The sequence below is a fragment of the Nematolebias whitei genome, chromosome 18 (assembly GCF_014905685.2).
Source record: "Nematolebias whitei isolate Nwh7 chromosome 18, NemWhi1, whole genome shotgun sequence".
NCBI classification, from domain to species: domain Eukaryota; kingdom Metazoa; phylum Chordata; class Actinopteri; order Cyprinodontiformes; family Rivulidae; genus Nematolebias; species Nematolebias whitei.
In genome coordinates, this window is record NC_056515.1 from 24,495,939 (window position 1) to 24,512,042 (window position 16,104).

The 16,104-nt window shown below is 39.1% G+C and overlaps 3 protein-coding genes across 4 annotated transcripts in view; 2 read left to right on the forward strand and 1 right to left on the reverse strand.

Moving 5' to 3' along the window:
* Positions 1-1,256: 1,256 nt before the first annotated feature.
* On the forward strand, positions 1,257-2,914 carry rx3 (retinal homeobox gene 3). Its single transcript, XM_037691822.1, has 3 exons — positions 1,257-1,488; positions 1,569-1,780; positions 2,471-2,914. Exons 1-3 carry the CDS (start codon positions 1,257-1,259, stop codon positions 2,912-2,914), a joined length of 888 nt encoding a protein of 295 aa, XP_037547750.1.
* Positions 2,915-4,686: 1,772 nt separating this feature from the next.
* Positions 4,687-5,538, reverse strand: LOC119424883 (gastrin-releasing peptide). Its single transcript, XM_037692396.1, has 3 exons — positions 5,382-5,538; positions 4,825-5,030; positions 4,687-4,740 (listed from the first exon to the last, which is right to left on the reverse strand). Exons 1-3 carry the CDS (start codon positions 5,536-5,538, stop codon positions 4,687-4,689), a joined length of 417 nt encoding a protein of 138 aa, XP_037548324.1.
* An 8,101-nt stretch (positions 5,539-13,639) lies between these two features.
* znf532 (zinc finger protein 532) overlaps positions 13,640-16,104 on the forward strand; it is a 17,349-nt gene continuing 14,884 nt past the window's right edge. The window contains exon 1 of one of the 2 annotated variants that reach the window (XM_037692227.1): positions 13,640-13,707. The gene's annotated coding sequence lies outside the window, so the exon portion shown is untranslated. Of the gene's footprint in view, positions 13,708-14,311; positions 14,769-16,104 lie in introns of those variants that run through there. The other variant, XM_037692226.1, reaches the window with a different exon arrangement.

The following is a 16,104-nucleotide window of genomic DNA, read 5'->3' on the forward strand; positions in this document are numbered from 1 at the left end:
AAAGTTTAGACCTAAAAAACAATTAAATTTGAATTATGAAAATAAGAATTTTCTAAAAATGTACTTAACAACTGAACAAAGTCGTTTGTGATGATTTAAACACAAATTCTAAATTTGTTTTAATAACTCTTAATGTATCTCATCCGCAGCCTAATGTTTTATTCAACCACGTTACAATAAAGACATTTTAAATGATCACTTAATGTCATAATAAGCAACACTCCATAAAAAGGAGACTTCTTATTTGCCACATGAGCCAAGATTTAGCTTGAGTTCTTTCTGTTCTCACTGTTTACCCGTTTTCTTCACATCTTACATTTTAAAGTTCTCACATTTTCAATAAGTTTCATTCAAGCACCATGAGGACAAATTATTCATTTAAAACGTAGTGAGAAAGTTGCACCTGATCTTCTATCTGCTGTTTCTCGTCATGTTCTGGTTTTGCCTTGTCAATATAAACACCCCCCCCCCCCCCCCCCCCACAAAGGACATTTTAAACCATTTATTCCTGATCTGTGTTTCTTGAGACACTCTTCTTTTTGTGCCGTCCTTTGCCGAACCAACAAGGGTCAACTTCTTTAATTGAGAAAAGCTAAATAGTTTTAGGGCTTTTAGCTCTTTTGAGTAAAACAATACAATCCCCTTAAGCAGGATTACCACACCGCCGTCAGTCTTTGTTGTTAAGTGACTCAACTTGTTATTGTTTGTGCTTCGTCAACCAGTTAACCCAACTCACCCATTTAAACAAAAAAAAAAGAAGACATTTCTCTCTTTTTACAAATGTGGCTCTTAAAGTAGATCAATACATCGCAACAGTTCAGGAAAGTCCAATCAGTTCTGGCAACAATATCTTGACGGTTTGATTAAATCTTAAGCTTTCATCTCGCAGCAGAAATCTTGTAATTATGATTTTGTTGTACCTTAATCTGGGGGCTTAATCCCTCCCCTCTTTTTTTTTTTTTTTCCAAACATGAAAATGACATCTGGAGACGTGGAAAGATGGGTTTAAGATTTATGTAAGTGGCTTTAGAGTCAGCTCTGATGCTCTTGGGATGGGGAGGAGTGATGCCCTCCACCCCCCCAGCAGGACGTCCCTCTCTCTCTCTGACGTGGACCAGGGGGGCGCCTGAGGTCCAGGGGGGGACACTATTTAAAGACTGGACTGAGGATGTCAGATAATCATCAAGACTCTGACGGGACTAAAGCAGGGTAAAAAAGGAAAGTTTTTCAGGAATTAGTCTGACCCAACACTCCTCATGTGGCTCCTGGGGTCAACGTCCCAAGTGAAGATGATGATGATGATGGAGGAGTCCCCCCCTGCTCGCTCCGTGCAGAGTCCCGGGTCCAGAGTCCACAGCATCGAGGCCATCCTGGGCTTTAAAGAGGACACGGTCTTCCACAAAGCCGGCACGGAACCGGTTCCGGTCCAAGCTGGGCCTGGAGCCGTCCCTCTAAGGAAGAAGGTTCACCTCTCAGACAGCTGCGACAGTAAGTCTAAACTTCCACCCGAACATGCTGAAGTTTTTAGGATGTGGAAAAGTAAAAGTTGTGTCTCCTCCTCCCCGCAGGTGCCTCCGCTGCAGAAGCGGACTCTCCGGACCACGACGGGAAGCTGTCCGACGACGAGACCCAGAAGAAGAAGCACCGCCGGAACCGAACCACCTTCACCACCTTCCAGCTGCACGAGCTGGAGCGGGCCTTCGAGAAGTCCCACTACCCAGATGTGTACAGCAGAGAGGAGCTGGCCCTGAAGGTCAACCTGCCGGAGGTTCGAGTCCAGGTGCTGCTCGGTCCCAAATCCTTTACAGGGCCCAGATAGACGCCACCAGGAAATATAGTTACTTGCTTAAACCAATATTTGCGTTTTAGATTTCCAAAACTAAACAGATGTTAAAAAATCAGATGTTTTTTTTTCATTTAAAATTTTTTTTTTAATTTGTTTTTACATTTATGATAAAGTAATTTAACCAGTTATTCATATACTAAGAAGAAAGATGGAGATTGTTAGATCTACACAATGGTTCCCAGTGTCAGGCTCGGGAGCCCTTTAGGGTCGTGAAACACAGAGTGAGGGTCTCAAGGTCACCTCCAACAAAAGCTAAAGATTTTTACCTTCACTGTTGTTATAATAATGTTTTTTTAAATATTTTTTTAATTGCTGTTTTAGGCGTTAAAGCTGTTTGTGTGTCAAAAAAGTTTTCATCTAAGGGTCTTTATGTTTTTAAAATAAAATAAACGGACGAAAATGTTTATTTTAATGCAATTGACTTTTGAATACTACGCTAAAAAACATACATTTAAAAAATTTTTTAATTATATGTTAATCACTATTGATTAACACATAATTTCATAAAACTTGGATGTTTTTTAAATGAAAATACTTATTTACTATCATGTAATTTATTCTTTACATAAAAAGCTTTTGGTGACAGCTAAATTGGAATTTTATAATCTGAAAACCTTCTTTTAGGTGTGGTTCCAAAACCGGCGAGCCAAGTGGCGCCGTCAGGAGAAGCTGGAGGTGGGCTCCATCAAGCTGCAGGACACCCCTTGCTCCTCTCTGCTCTCCTTCAGCCGGCCCCCCTCGGGGCCCCTGGGCTCTGGGCTGCAGCTGGACCCCTGGCTCTCCACCCCGATCAGCCCCTCCGCCTCCCTGCAGTCCCTGCCAGGCTTCAGCTCGCAGAGCCTCTCGGGCACTTACGCTCCATCTCCTCCTCCTTCCATGCCTCCATCCTTACCCACATCTTTTTTCAACTCCCCAGCTTTGGGACACGGCCCTCACCTGGCCCACATCGGCTCTGTGTGCCCCCCACCACCGACGTACCAGTGCACATCTAACCCTAGGAACTCAAGTATCGCCTCCCTGAGGATGAAGGCCAAGGAACACATTCAGTCTATTGGGAAGACGTGGTGATGCTGAGCGGAGCTGGAAACAGACAAACTCTCAGAAACCTCTTTATCCTTCTGCTCATCATGGGATTCTAAAATAAGGGAGTTATTCTACTTTTATTCTTCACTGATAAGCTGTGAGACTAAAACTCCTGTGAATGATAAACAATTAAATTTTATAGTTTTCTTGAGTTTTCTTCTGATATATATATTTTACTGTTAAATATGTGAAGTTGTATTTTGTGGTCCCTTCTGATATGCACTAAAATACAACAAAAACCTTTTATTAATAGATTTTCATGCTTTTTTGGTGCTCAAGACAGTATTCTTATTAGGTTGATTTTCCCCCCCATAAAGAAATGTGATTATTTCCCCCCCGTCCACACAATAAACTCTTCATGTTAAGGTAAATTTAAACAACTTATCTAAATTTTATACTTAACTTTAACGTTTTTTACACATCTATGTCGTCTTACAAAAAGGATTAAAACATGCATTTATTAAGAAATAATGCAGTGCAAAAAAAAAAAAATACAGAACAGCATACATTTTCTCTGATTTTATATAAAGATATTTGCAGAGTGATTCTTTTTTTATAGGTCATGAACGACAGGAACATGTGGATATTAGCGCCCCCTGGTGGTGACTAGCTGCCGCTTCATGTGATAACCTGTGAGCCAATGTTTGAATTAAAGCTTCTGTTTCAGTTTCTGCTAGTCACATTCTTTTGTAATACTGTAAATTAAAATCCCAAAGTATGAATATTTAAAAAAAAATAGCTCACCTACTTTCTTTATCAATGCAAAAGTCAGTTTTATGGAATAAACATGTGTGACACAGAAAACTCCTTTACTTGAGAATAATCTCAGCCTCCTGTAAACTGTATCCAGGGATTAGACTCTTAAAAGGGGTGAAAATGTCTGCTCTTCTATTGTGCATTAATAAAAATAATAATAAATGGCAGCTTTTGGAGGAAAATGTGTTTAACAAAACCATTTCAAGCAGATTTTTTTCTGATCATGTATTCAGCACTTCTAAATAGAGAAACACTGGGTGTGTTTGTTTGTTTGCTTATTTGTTTTATTGTTTATATCCCCTCTGACAAACCATCACCAGATTTCCCTCTGCTCTGATGACCTGTTTTTATCTTATTATGGTCATGTACTAGTTTAAGTTAGGCTCAATTTGCTTTGAAACTGACTCTGTGCGCCCTCTAGTGGCATAGACTGGTAATTGAACAGGTTGGAAGAGAATATAAGCCCATGTGCATTATTAAAAGGTGACCAATAATAATAACAATAATAAGTTGATGCATTTTTTAAGTGGGTGGAGCAACATTTAGTTATTTTCTGCTGATCTGAGATAACTATCTCCCTAAAGAGCAAGTAAAACGTGTAATTTCTTTCAAGGAGCACAACTGAATCAGGATTTCTAGAAGAAAGATAAGTTGAAGGCTTTACATTTTTATTTTCAAGTTTATGTATTTTCAAAACAAACAAAAAAATATGTTTATAGTAAATAAGGGTCATTCATGGTATGTAAAGCATGATTTGACATCCACGGTGCAGTTGTTACAATGTGCAGTTTATTTAATGTTCTCTGCTATTGTAGCACAGCTTCCTTCACCAGAAGTCAAAGGACTTCCTGATGTGCATATAGAATAATTAAAATACTGATACTTGAACTCATTTTTTAAATTGCTTCGTGTATTCTGACAGCATAAATACACACAGTCCACATGTGTGGGTACACGAAGCAGACTAAGCTGTGGCTGTTGTGAACAGATTTGTCTTTCGCTCATGAGGAGTCGTTGTCTTGCAGTTTCAAAGCCAGAAGAAGCAGATGTGACATCTATGAAACAGTGATTAAATAAGACAGATGTTACCATATTTTAGATTAAATTTTCTGGACCACATGATGTTTGAGCCTACAGACCTCTTGGAGATGTTTGGCGCTGTCGCCTGCTCTCCAGCTGTGGTGGAGGAGCTTTTGCAGCGTGTTTTGTTTTTTGTTTTTTGGTAGAACCTCTGCAGGTCCTTCACGTAGGTCCAGCTCAAAGGTCCAGACTGACTGTGAGGGTGTGAGGCTGCTGGTGTTTGGCTCCTGCAGGTTCTCGATGCTCTTCTTTCCCATCAAATGACCTGGAAATAAAAGATAAGATGCTGTGTTAATTGTCATAAAATTGTGTTAACATTTTAAATTTACTTAAAAAATGTATTTCAATGTGATCATGCATTCAATAAAACAGATGGGTTATTTGTAGAAAAACAAGTTAGTTTTATGATTATTTCTTTTAACCTAAGCTGATTAATTAATTTATTTTTTGTTCTTGATATACTAATGAATAATAAACGTTATCAGTAAGAAAATAAAAACATTAAAATGAACAAGAAAATTGTCTAGGAGTTTTAGTGCTCTGTTCCTAAGAAATAATTAATCTAAATATTACAAAACATGAAAATCCTATGATCAGGAGTGTCATTTGTCCTTACCGACTGCCCAGTGATGTCCCCGTGCGTACATCTTCCCAACAGCTGCAGCAGGAGCTTCTGAGCAGAGCGAGAAACCAGGAGAAGCAGCCAGAAAGATCAAAAGTGGCCACAGAGGTCTGCAGGTCCATGAAGAGCACAGAGACGCTCCACCCATCATATCCAGGAGAATGTCAGATCCTAACAGAGTGGGCCGCTTGAATCCTGTCGCTGCTGGTGAGTAACTTGAACTAAGTTTAGAAAATCTCCAACATAATCAATTTTTTACTTTTATTTTCCTGCTGATTGGGCGGATGTGGATGAACGGGTTGCAGAAGTTCTTCTCCCTTTGGCCTTGCTGGGAATGACTAATGGTGGAAGTTAAAAAGCTCCTCCTGATACAGTTCTGCGTCAGAGGCTCTGAAAAAAAAAAAAAAAAAAAAAGCTCGGAAACTGCACCAAAACGAGGAAAAATGGTGCTGACAAATGATCATCTATGGGCTGTAATTACTGTTCACTCTTGATTCAAGTGTGAACGTCACTGGACGAGGGTCGTTTCTTCTTTAATGGGAGTGGAGAACCAGCGCTGGACCAACACGACAAGATGGAGACATGTGCACTTAAATCACATTAAAGACAATGTTGAATAAATGGATTCATCTGTTTAACTTGTTGGTGATACAGCCTCAGTTTGGAGAAACAGAGCTAACACGGTGGAATCAGACAAGCTGAAAATATTTGGAAAGATGCTTAGGTGGAAATAAAAGAGTGGCTAAATGCGAAGGAAGAAACAAATATGTCATCGTTTTTGTGTTTTTCATATTGTATTGCTGTATATTAAAAGCCATATGTTTATAAATTGACTTCCCGTAGGCAGGGCCGGCCCAAGCCTCTATGGGGCCCTAAGCAAAATTTGGTTTGGGGTTCCCTATTTCTGCTAATAATGTGGATTACTGCAATCATCAGTCAGATGATCAGATTATTCACCCACCTAACATAAACTAATTACAACTCTGACAGTCCTGTTTACCTGATCCTATGTGTATATACAGTATCATCTAGTCGCAGGGGGGTCAAACTTATTTTCATTTTGGGCCACATCAACCTCACAAATGTCCTCAAAAGGACGGACATGGCAGAATGTATTGATAAAACTACCTATTAACAAACTGGTAAAATATAACTTTCTCTGCATTTGATGACTACTTCTAAAAATTGAATGTTTTCTGTTTGAGTAATTTGGTATTTTAAACATAAAAACTGATTTGATTTGACTGATAAAGCAAAAGTGTCATCTGGTTTATTATCGTTGGTTAGAAAAGAACTGCAACAGATTTAATGTTCAAAATAATTTGTAGGGCAAGATCAACAACAAACAACAGAAAAAATAACTTAGATGCATAAAATAAATTGTGCAAAAACAGACTAAATAAAATAAAATAAAAAATATCAAGGAAATGCCTAAATAATGTAAATAAACAATAACTTGAAACCACATAAAATGGTTTAATTTTTTTTTTATATATAAATGTATGCAACAATTTGCAAAAGCTGAACTTAAAATATTAAATAGAATCGTATATAAATCTTTACTTTAAAAAAAATCCATTCTACTTAGGGGACCCCTAGTGGCCCCGGGGGGCCTAGGCAGCTGCTTAGTTTGCTTATGCCTTGAGCCGGCCCTGCCGGTAGGTTGTGTTATGTTAGGTTTATTTGTCCTGTGCAAATCAACACAAGGGCAACAATGCAATGAAATGCTTATAGGACAAGAAGAACCGTCTTGACTAGCAAAAAAAACAGCAACAAAAAAAAACAAAAAACAAGAAAACAACAACAACAAATATCAAAGCATGCAGCAAAAATACTAAAAGCATATCCGGTTAGCAGTGAGGTTCTTTCAACATCCTGGTTCTGTTCTGTTAGCGACGTTGTCTTGTTAGCAGCTTATCAGGTCCCGCTAGCCGAAATTTGTAAAACTAAGTCACCATTCATTGCCATTGTGTGAGTTTGGCTAATCCTGGAGCACAAAGTTACCTTTAATGAGTTGATTCATAAATAATCCACTGATGAAAGTAACTCCTGGGTGTAAAATTAACCTCAACAGTGTAAACAAGCCACCACAGAGTCCTAACACCGCTTCTAATTAGCAGGGAACACAATCTCAACCTGCAGCATAGAAGACAATAAAAAATAAACTCAAGTAAATGCTTGTGTTTTTCTCCTGCATATTATATTTTCGCTTTGTGACAATTCCTACAGATCCAACAGAAAAAAAGAGAGTTCTTAACATAATTTATGTGAAAACAGAGTATTCGTCTCTTCAAAGGTCAACTAGAGCATCAAACACGACACACAACAACTTCAGTCAAATTCTCATACTAGACTGACCCCTTCATGACAGAACTGACTTAAATAAGAGTCGAAATAGATGTCCGAGGTCTGGAACATTTTGCGTTGAAAAGGTTGAGAGTTTCCTCTGGGTATAGTCGGGTTACGACCCCTCTACACATGCACACACATCCCCGCAGGACCTTAAGAGGGAATATATGGCTCAAAACAAATTACGTCTTCATCCAAGGATGACCTTAACCAAACACGATGAGTCACCTGCACAAAAGGGCAGCAACAGGTAAGACAGACGGCATGGTGCCATGTGAAATATTTGTTTCTGTAGTTTATTGGCGGCTGCAGGAAAATGCAATAAAACACACATGCACCACACAAACACACGTTTGTCTTTCTATCTTTACAGGGACTTTGCCTTGACTTCCATTCATTTTTCATTAAATACTATAGCCTATTCCTAACCCTTACTTAAACCCTAACCATCATCATACCCTAACCCATCCTCCATTCACATCTTAGTCCTAAACCTAACCCCTAACCCACCAACGGTACTTCTTCTCATTGGGCCCCATGAGAAGCAGTTGGTCCTCACAGTGTAGTATGTGTTGAAAACATGGGCCTTACAAGGTAACAAATACAATATGATCTGTCCCTGTGTCTATTTTTTTTCGTTTGTATGTTTCTTTTCCTTTTCTGCTTATTGTGTTAGTATCAGCTGCTAGGGTTAGTTACATCAGTCACACCAGTTTCCAATCAGAATGATCCCAGGTGCACTCATTACTCACCGTACCTTTGCCTTATTTAAATCTCTCCTCTCCACCGCTCAGTGTTCTGTTATGCACACAGACAGGTTCTTCTCTGTTTTCGCCTGTACCGGTTTCTATCTGCCCGGTTTGCCCTGATTATTGTCAGTTTTTGCTGCCTCGTCAGCCTTTTGTTTTGTGGTTTAAATAAATTGTTTTTATTTTAAACTTCTGCTCGACTTGCCTGCCAATGGTCTAAAAAGGGAGGAACGTGATATACAAAGACATGCACATGCACACAACCATTAGAATTATAATAAATGAAGTGTTGAAACTGTGTTTCTATGTATGAGTTTTACTTTCTGAAACAATTTACAAAAAAATGAACTTTTTCCACAATATTCAATTTTTTTTTAGATGCACCTGTGTATACATACATAAAGTATCATTAATTATAAAAAACTTAATTAGTTCATGTTTTGCTCACAAGCCTTTTTAATGAATATTTCTGAAGAGAAAATAAGCAGAATAAAAGAAAACCACTTGAAGAGGCGGACGAGGTTTGTGATTAACTAGAGTTCACGACACCTAGTACCTGATTGTCTGGCCTTCATCACCAAGCACCACTTTGTTCATCAGCAGATTAAATCAATTACTGCACAGTTAAAAGTTAGGTCATTAATTGTGTTCTTTGCATAAGGATGCCGTCATAGCGTTGAACTGATTAAAGTGAACTTTTCAAACCATTACTCACCAGACGTCTGTATCCCCCGCTGTCCAAAACCTCGTTCTTTTTCCTTCAGTTCCAACTTTTGTGTTTTACTTGTTTGTTTGTTTTTTGTTGTTTTTTTTTTTTTAACACAAGCAGTAAAAACAGCAGATGGCGCTCTGGCTCGAAGTTAGACCAAAATTCACCTCCTAAATCACAAGTCTTGTGAAGATGCAATGTGGAACCTTCATTAAAATGGTTAAAGATCTATATTATTTACTGCTGTTTAAAATTATTCCTTTAAGTCATATAGTAGAACACTTACAGGTGATGTAGCTTTACTAATGCGATGCATTCTTTAGACCACACTGAAAAATACATAAATTACTGCTTTTAATGTCCAAGCTTTGATTTAATCGTCCTATTATTTCTCTTTTTCATAATTATGTTCATTCTACTTGATGTCACGTGAGTCACTCAAGGGTCTGACGGTGGAATCAGCTTCATGAAAAGAAAAAAAAAATATGTTTAAGGGCCTTTCAGCGAGCAAAGTGTCAATTAACTTGACAGTTTGCTATTAGAAGGTTGTTGCTGTTCATCACTCCTCGGATTGTGAAGTCACCCTGTGGCTCACCCGTCAGTCCCTCGAAGACACGATGACGAGAGCATGAAAAAACATTTTTCTCTCATTTGGTGAAAGAAAAAGCTGTTTTTGTCGAGTTGTGCTGATGCTTTGTAACATATCTGCTTTGGGCTGACAGAAGTGGTTTATTTCCATTACATTTTGTTTTCATCTATTTCCATTTAAACATGAAATTAAAAAAAAGAAAGAAATGGTCCCATTTTACATTATAAGTCCTTCTATGCAAGATTACTCAGTTTTAATCATTAAGGATTTATAATCACATTTTTAAACACTGCAGAAAGTCCTAATAAGCTTTTATTAAAAAACAAACATTAATAAACATTCTTCATATTGAAACAGGCTCACTATAGGCAGCGTCAAGTGCTGTAGTTTAATTTATTTAACTGAAAGTAATTTTGCTTGTTGCTCTGCTTATATTTGTTATGTGCCCAGACTTTGTCTCTACAAAATGTCAATAATGCTTCCATGCAGGTAATAAACGGACAAATGTTAGATTTTAAACATTTAATAATGAAAAATGCAGTTAAACAGTGAAAATGGAGAGAACGGATGTTGGTTCTCTACTTGTCAAGAAACATGTCAGTAAAGATTAGTTTCTTGACTGTATTGAGACCACTTATTTTATATCACTATTGTAAACTGGTACAGAAACAAAAAGTACTGTACATGGGCTGCAGAGCTCATAATTTTACTAAAGACTGCGTAAACAAACAATTAAACAAATAAAATCCAGCACTTTCAATTCTGAAATAAAATCCTGGGACAATGTACAACATGTAATTAAGTCTTACTTTAATAAAACATGAAACAACATAACAATATGAACACTTGTTGCATGAATGCTATAAATAGGTAAGCTTTATTAAAGTGATAGTTCAGATATTTTCAAGTGGAAATGTTAGTAATAATAATAATAATCAATATTTTACTTGTTGTCAATAGTTCTTTGAACAAAATTTGAGAAATAGAGAACATTTCTGTCTGGACCGATGAGCTAATGGTTAGTCCAAGTGTGGACCAAAATGGATGGATGTCATAGCGGTTCATGCAGATGCTATTTACCAAACCTTTACATCCTTGTCAGATTTGCATTGCATATTAAAAAAATAGTTTAATGGTTATTTGCAAACATAAACAGCAGCAGCTAACTGTGGCACTTGCGTAGTTCAAGGCATTTCCACTCAACATATATTTCTGCTGTAATTCCCATGTTATGTAATAATGATGACCATATTTTTTGGTCTATAAGTCACAGTTTTTGCATAATTTGCATGTCCTGCGAATTATAGGATGAAGCAACATATTTATGGATTTTTTTAATCATATTTATAAACCAGTTTTTGGCTGAGATATGACCGTTTTTATTCATTCTGACTGAAAATATGGAACACTACCATTTTCAGCCACTAGATGGCACTCAAGTAGTAAAGCATGCCGTTGTATCATGTAATAGGTAAAAGTGGCTTTTAATGACACAATTAGCTTGCCATAGACTGCCACCATCGTCTGCCTGGAGCAACTTCACTGCCCTGACGAAATGCAGCTGATTTGACCGTCAAAGTGCATTTATAAAGTAAAAGTTCAACTGAGACACACTTTTATTATAAAGTCGAGCAAACAAACAATTGTTTTTAGGTGGTTATCTTGTTAAACTTCAAAGAAATGGACCAAGTTGCCCTCTGCACGGTCATGTTTCATCGTATCGGCTTTTGAAAATACAACCCATTTGACCATCAAAGTGCATTTATTGAGCAAAAGTTAGACTGAAACACACCTTTACTATTAAGTCGAGCAAACAAATAATTGTTTTTAAGTGTTAATCTTGTTAAATTTTTGTTCAAGTCCTCCCGTGCGTGCTCCTGTGGCTGCCATTTGGCAGCCAATCCATTTTGGCACAACACTGGCACACATTTCTTGGTTGTCAGCGCAGACGTACAACAAACCCGATGCGTCAACGGTGACGTATAATAGATGCCACATATTTATGGCTTTTTCCACTTTATTAGACATATTTGGACTGATGCGACTTACACGGCGATGCGACATGTATGGCGGAAAATACGGTATCTATTCTATTCTGTTCTATTCTATTAAGACATGACAACGGTTATCCCATTTTGTCTTGGTCCTTCTCAGACAAGTCATTGGCTCGTCAATTCAGCCAAAACCAATCTTTATTTTTTCCAACCGTTGTTGTTTGATAATCTACCAGCCTTTCCACCGAACCCCACTTGAAAAAATTTGAACTGCCACTTTAAAGATGAGGGAAAAGTTCAAAACTATGTCTTGAATGTGTCAAAAATGAGGCAATGTTTTGCACCATCTAAGTCACATTTAGCTAAAAAAAATTCTCTTTGAATTCAAAACCGTTATTTTTTTTCAGAAACGCTCGGCTGAACAAAACGTTTTCCAATTTGTCATCTAGCAGTCAAACTGTGGCATTGAAGGGGTTAAAATAAGAATCTGCAGCTCCCTTGAGATGTGAGGCTAAATCTGAGGGTCTCAGTTGACAAAAGCAACAAGATGGATGCACACTTTTTAAACAGGACCAGGTTTGAACATCTGCTTTCTGCTAAGCCAGGGAAACTAATCATACCTTCTTTTATAATGATCAGGATTCTATCATTTGAATACATCTACCAAAACTGCAACAAAAGATGCTACACTATAAACACAGTCGTGAACTGTAAGACCATACTTTCCTGTCTCTGATTTGCTCCGTATTGTGCAAGAATGGTTGGAATAAGAGACAGAGATGTCTAGCGGTTAGCAGCCTGTCTTGTATCCGATATGAATGGAGGCAGTATGAAGTCATGTGACTCTGTAAGGGGGTGGGGAGCAACCTCAGCCTCTTCTCCTGCTCTAAATCTGTCACAGTGTAGGGAGGCAGGAGGCACCACCGGGGCCTTTTATCATATATTCATATATGCTCATCTTCAGCTGCCTTTGCAGTGTATCAAATGCATTTGTGAATTAAGATGAATAAATCTGCTGCAGTTCTTTACATGTTAAAGGCGCACTAGCTTGTGCTGCATCATAGTTTTGCTGCTTTAGGTCTACAGGATGAATCAAGGCCCAAGAGAGTCAGCCTTGTCCAGCTAAAAGCCTCTCTCCACAGTCTTCCAGGTAGGTTTCCTCCAAAATATGATTTTCTGTAACATTGCGTTGCATATTGTAATATAAGGTTCTGTTTACATATGTTAACTGGGACTTGGTTTTTCTTCTGCTCACAGGGTTGAAATGGAATAATTCAGCTCATGATTAAATCTGCGTATTGTGACCAGCACTCAGTAAAATCTGTCGTTGTTTTATTGTTTCATTTAAATTGTGCGAGTCTCGCCAAGCAAACAAAAACTGGATTTAAACATAAACAGTGACTATACTCTATTTTTGTAATCCATTGTTCATTAAGGTAAAACTCCTATCTCTCAGAGAGATTGCTCAAGGAGCGAAGGCCTAAGAAGTGTGCACAGATTTGTGCCTGCATCTACTTCTTCTCCTGCTCGTTTCCTTTTTCTTCAGTTCCTCTCTTCCTCCATCTTCCCCCTCACCTCCCTCTTGTCTCTTTCTCCCTCCCTTTCCTCTGCACCAGCTGCTGCTGCTCCCGAGCCAGAGTGGAGTCCCCCTCACCCCACCGCACACATACACACAGACAAAAGGCCTGGCTCGCCTGCAGAACACTGCCCCCCTCTCGCCAACGTTGTCCCTGCATGCTCTGCTGTGGCGGTGCTGCTGTTTAATGGCAGGGTCTTCAAGAAAAAGCGAGGCCTCGACTGGAACTAAAATTTGAGAGGAGGTATAGAAAGGGGAGGTGGGGGAGAATGGAGGCTGGGCTGGTAAAGACAAGTGCTGAGGCCTCTACAGGAAGACCCATTTCCCACTAATTATCTCTCAGAGTGGACAAGGGTATGCCACATTTACCTCTATATATGCATGGAAGTGCATGCTTTTATTTATGTGTGTCTCAGTGGGGGTGCTAGTGGTGCAGGATTGCATGTGGCTGATGGAAATGTGGTTAGGAGTATGCATGAACGACCAGATATTTGTCTTGTGCTCACATTCCTCGTCTTTATATCACAATGATAAGAGCTTGGGGATACTTGAAGGTTTGTATCAAGTCGGGGATAAAAGAACTGAGAGAAAATCATCTTTTCTTTGCGTTAAGCCAATATTTATTCAGCACTGGAAATGAATTTGCACTTGTTAAGGCCTGTCCTGTCATTTTGCATCTGTACCCCGACATGCCTTGTTGATTTGTGTTTTCCAGTTTAAAGGCTGTGCAACAGACCAGACCAGCGAATCTCCAAACTTTCAGAGCATATTTCTAGTTTGACAAAATCTCCATGATAAAATGTGCTACAGTGCTTCCTGGGAGGTGGGCACACTGCTTCTTCCTGTGTGTTTTCGAGGCCGTGCTGCTTTATGCTGGGTGTCCAGAACCAGATGAAACCGGTTTGAGGCAGACTGAGGGCTGATGGGAACAATGCCTTCTCTATGCTCCACAGGGATAGAAGATAGCCCGGGCTGCTCCGTGGCGGCTCCTCTCCATGGCAGAGGTGCTGCTGCGGCTCACTGCTGGCTGAAAGTCGGAGCGGTGAGCTGCACCGCTCACTGACAGGAGACGGGAGATTTGGGAAGGGCAAGGGGACGTGGCAGGCTGGGAGTGTGCGTGAATCTGCTGCTGAGAGCCTGCCTGACACATTCACACACTAACACTCATACAGGAGCATTTTCCATGTGTCCGTTCATATGTCTGCTTGTGGTGCACAGAGTGACTGAAGACGATCCGTGCCAGGACCTGGATGTAACCTGACCCTGTGTTCTGGGCCTTCGTCTGTTTGGGAAGATTTTTTTTTTCATCCAGACAGGGTGGGGTGGATGGCTGTTTGAGGTTTAGTGACTCTGTTGCAGGATGGAATGAAGGAAGGAAAGAAGGCTAGTGGCTGGAGAGGGACGAAGGCGAGAGGGTGAGGAGTTGCTGATTCAGTTGCATGTCTCCATTGTTTTAAATTCACTTTACAAAGGAGAAGGCTGTCTTTGACGCAGATATGTTTGGTTTTAAAAGTGCATGTACATTAAACAGTTGTTGAGAGGCATTCTGTGGTGTCTTTTTCACATGCCTTTGCATTAAACCTTCATTTTGCCTCCTACGTCAGGGTGTCATGGCTGAGTCTAGCTGTTCTTTCCATCAGGCCTTTCACTCTCTCCCTGCTGCAGTGTCAACACAGCTCAGCAGCCATTTTTCCCCCTTCACCGGATTTGTTGTCTGCAGTCGCCCCTTCATTACAATCCACTGTCTCTTTATCACTTTATCTGCCTCCAAATCATAACCATCTGGATTAAAATGAGCAATTTTGTTGATTTAAGCTCAGAGTTTGTGCAGATGTGTTGCATTTGGATCAACCAGAGTGGATCATGGATGAGTCTTTTGTTTCAAACACCCATACTGCATACAGGCAGACCCAGTGTTTACACAGTTTAATGCCACAAAAATAAAACTAGTAAAATACTCATTACATACATTTTCATTTTGCATTTGTTCTTGCTTACAGACCTGAACAACATTTTGAGTTGGCAGTGAAAGGTTAAATGTTTTTTTTTTTTTCTGTTTTGTTCATATTTTATTACATTTGTCATATGGATTTAAAATGGAGACAAGCCTGTCTGTTGGTGGTGGGCAGGCAGTGCATCAGAAAGTGATTAAAGCTCTAGCACTTCTTAAAGGAATACACATGGCTTGTCTACTTTAATGCCAGGGTTTTAAACTAAGATTATTGTGTTTTGGGAAACACCAGATATAGCTTAAAAATAATATTATGCTCACATGAAATTCTGAAATTGCAAACAATCTGACTCTGAGATATTGTCACATCAAAATTGAGCCCAGTATCTGTAAAGCTGACTGAATTACCGGTACAGTCATTTTAGTGTTTTCCAAAATCTCTTGGCAGCAGTTGCCACGCTGAATACAAAAGTCAAGTAGTTGTAGATTTATTGTACTAATGAATACTTTGTGAATGCTTCATTCAAAATGCTTCTGGTCAATAAAAAGTATTGAGATATAATATGATTCTATGCTAGTTCAAATGGTTGGTGAGGAAAATAAAACCATCCACCCATTCAAAAAAGTTCAATCTGGTCCTCTGGATATTCAAAAAACAAAACAAAGCAAAAAAAAAAAAAAAAATGTAGAAATGTTTCGTCTTTCATCCGAAAGACTTCCTCAGTCTGAGGTGCTGTATTCAGCTCAGTGTCTTAAATAGCACCTTCTCAGAGTGGATCAACCAGTTTGCTGCTGACAAC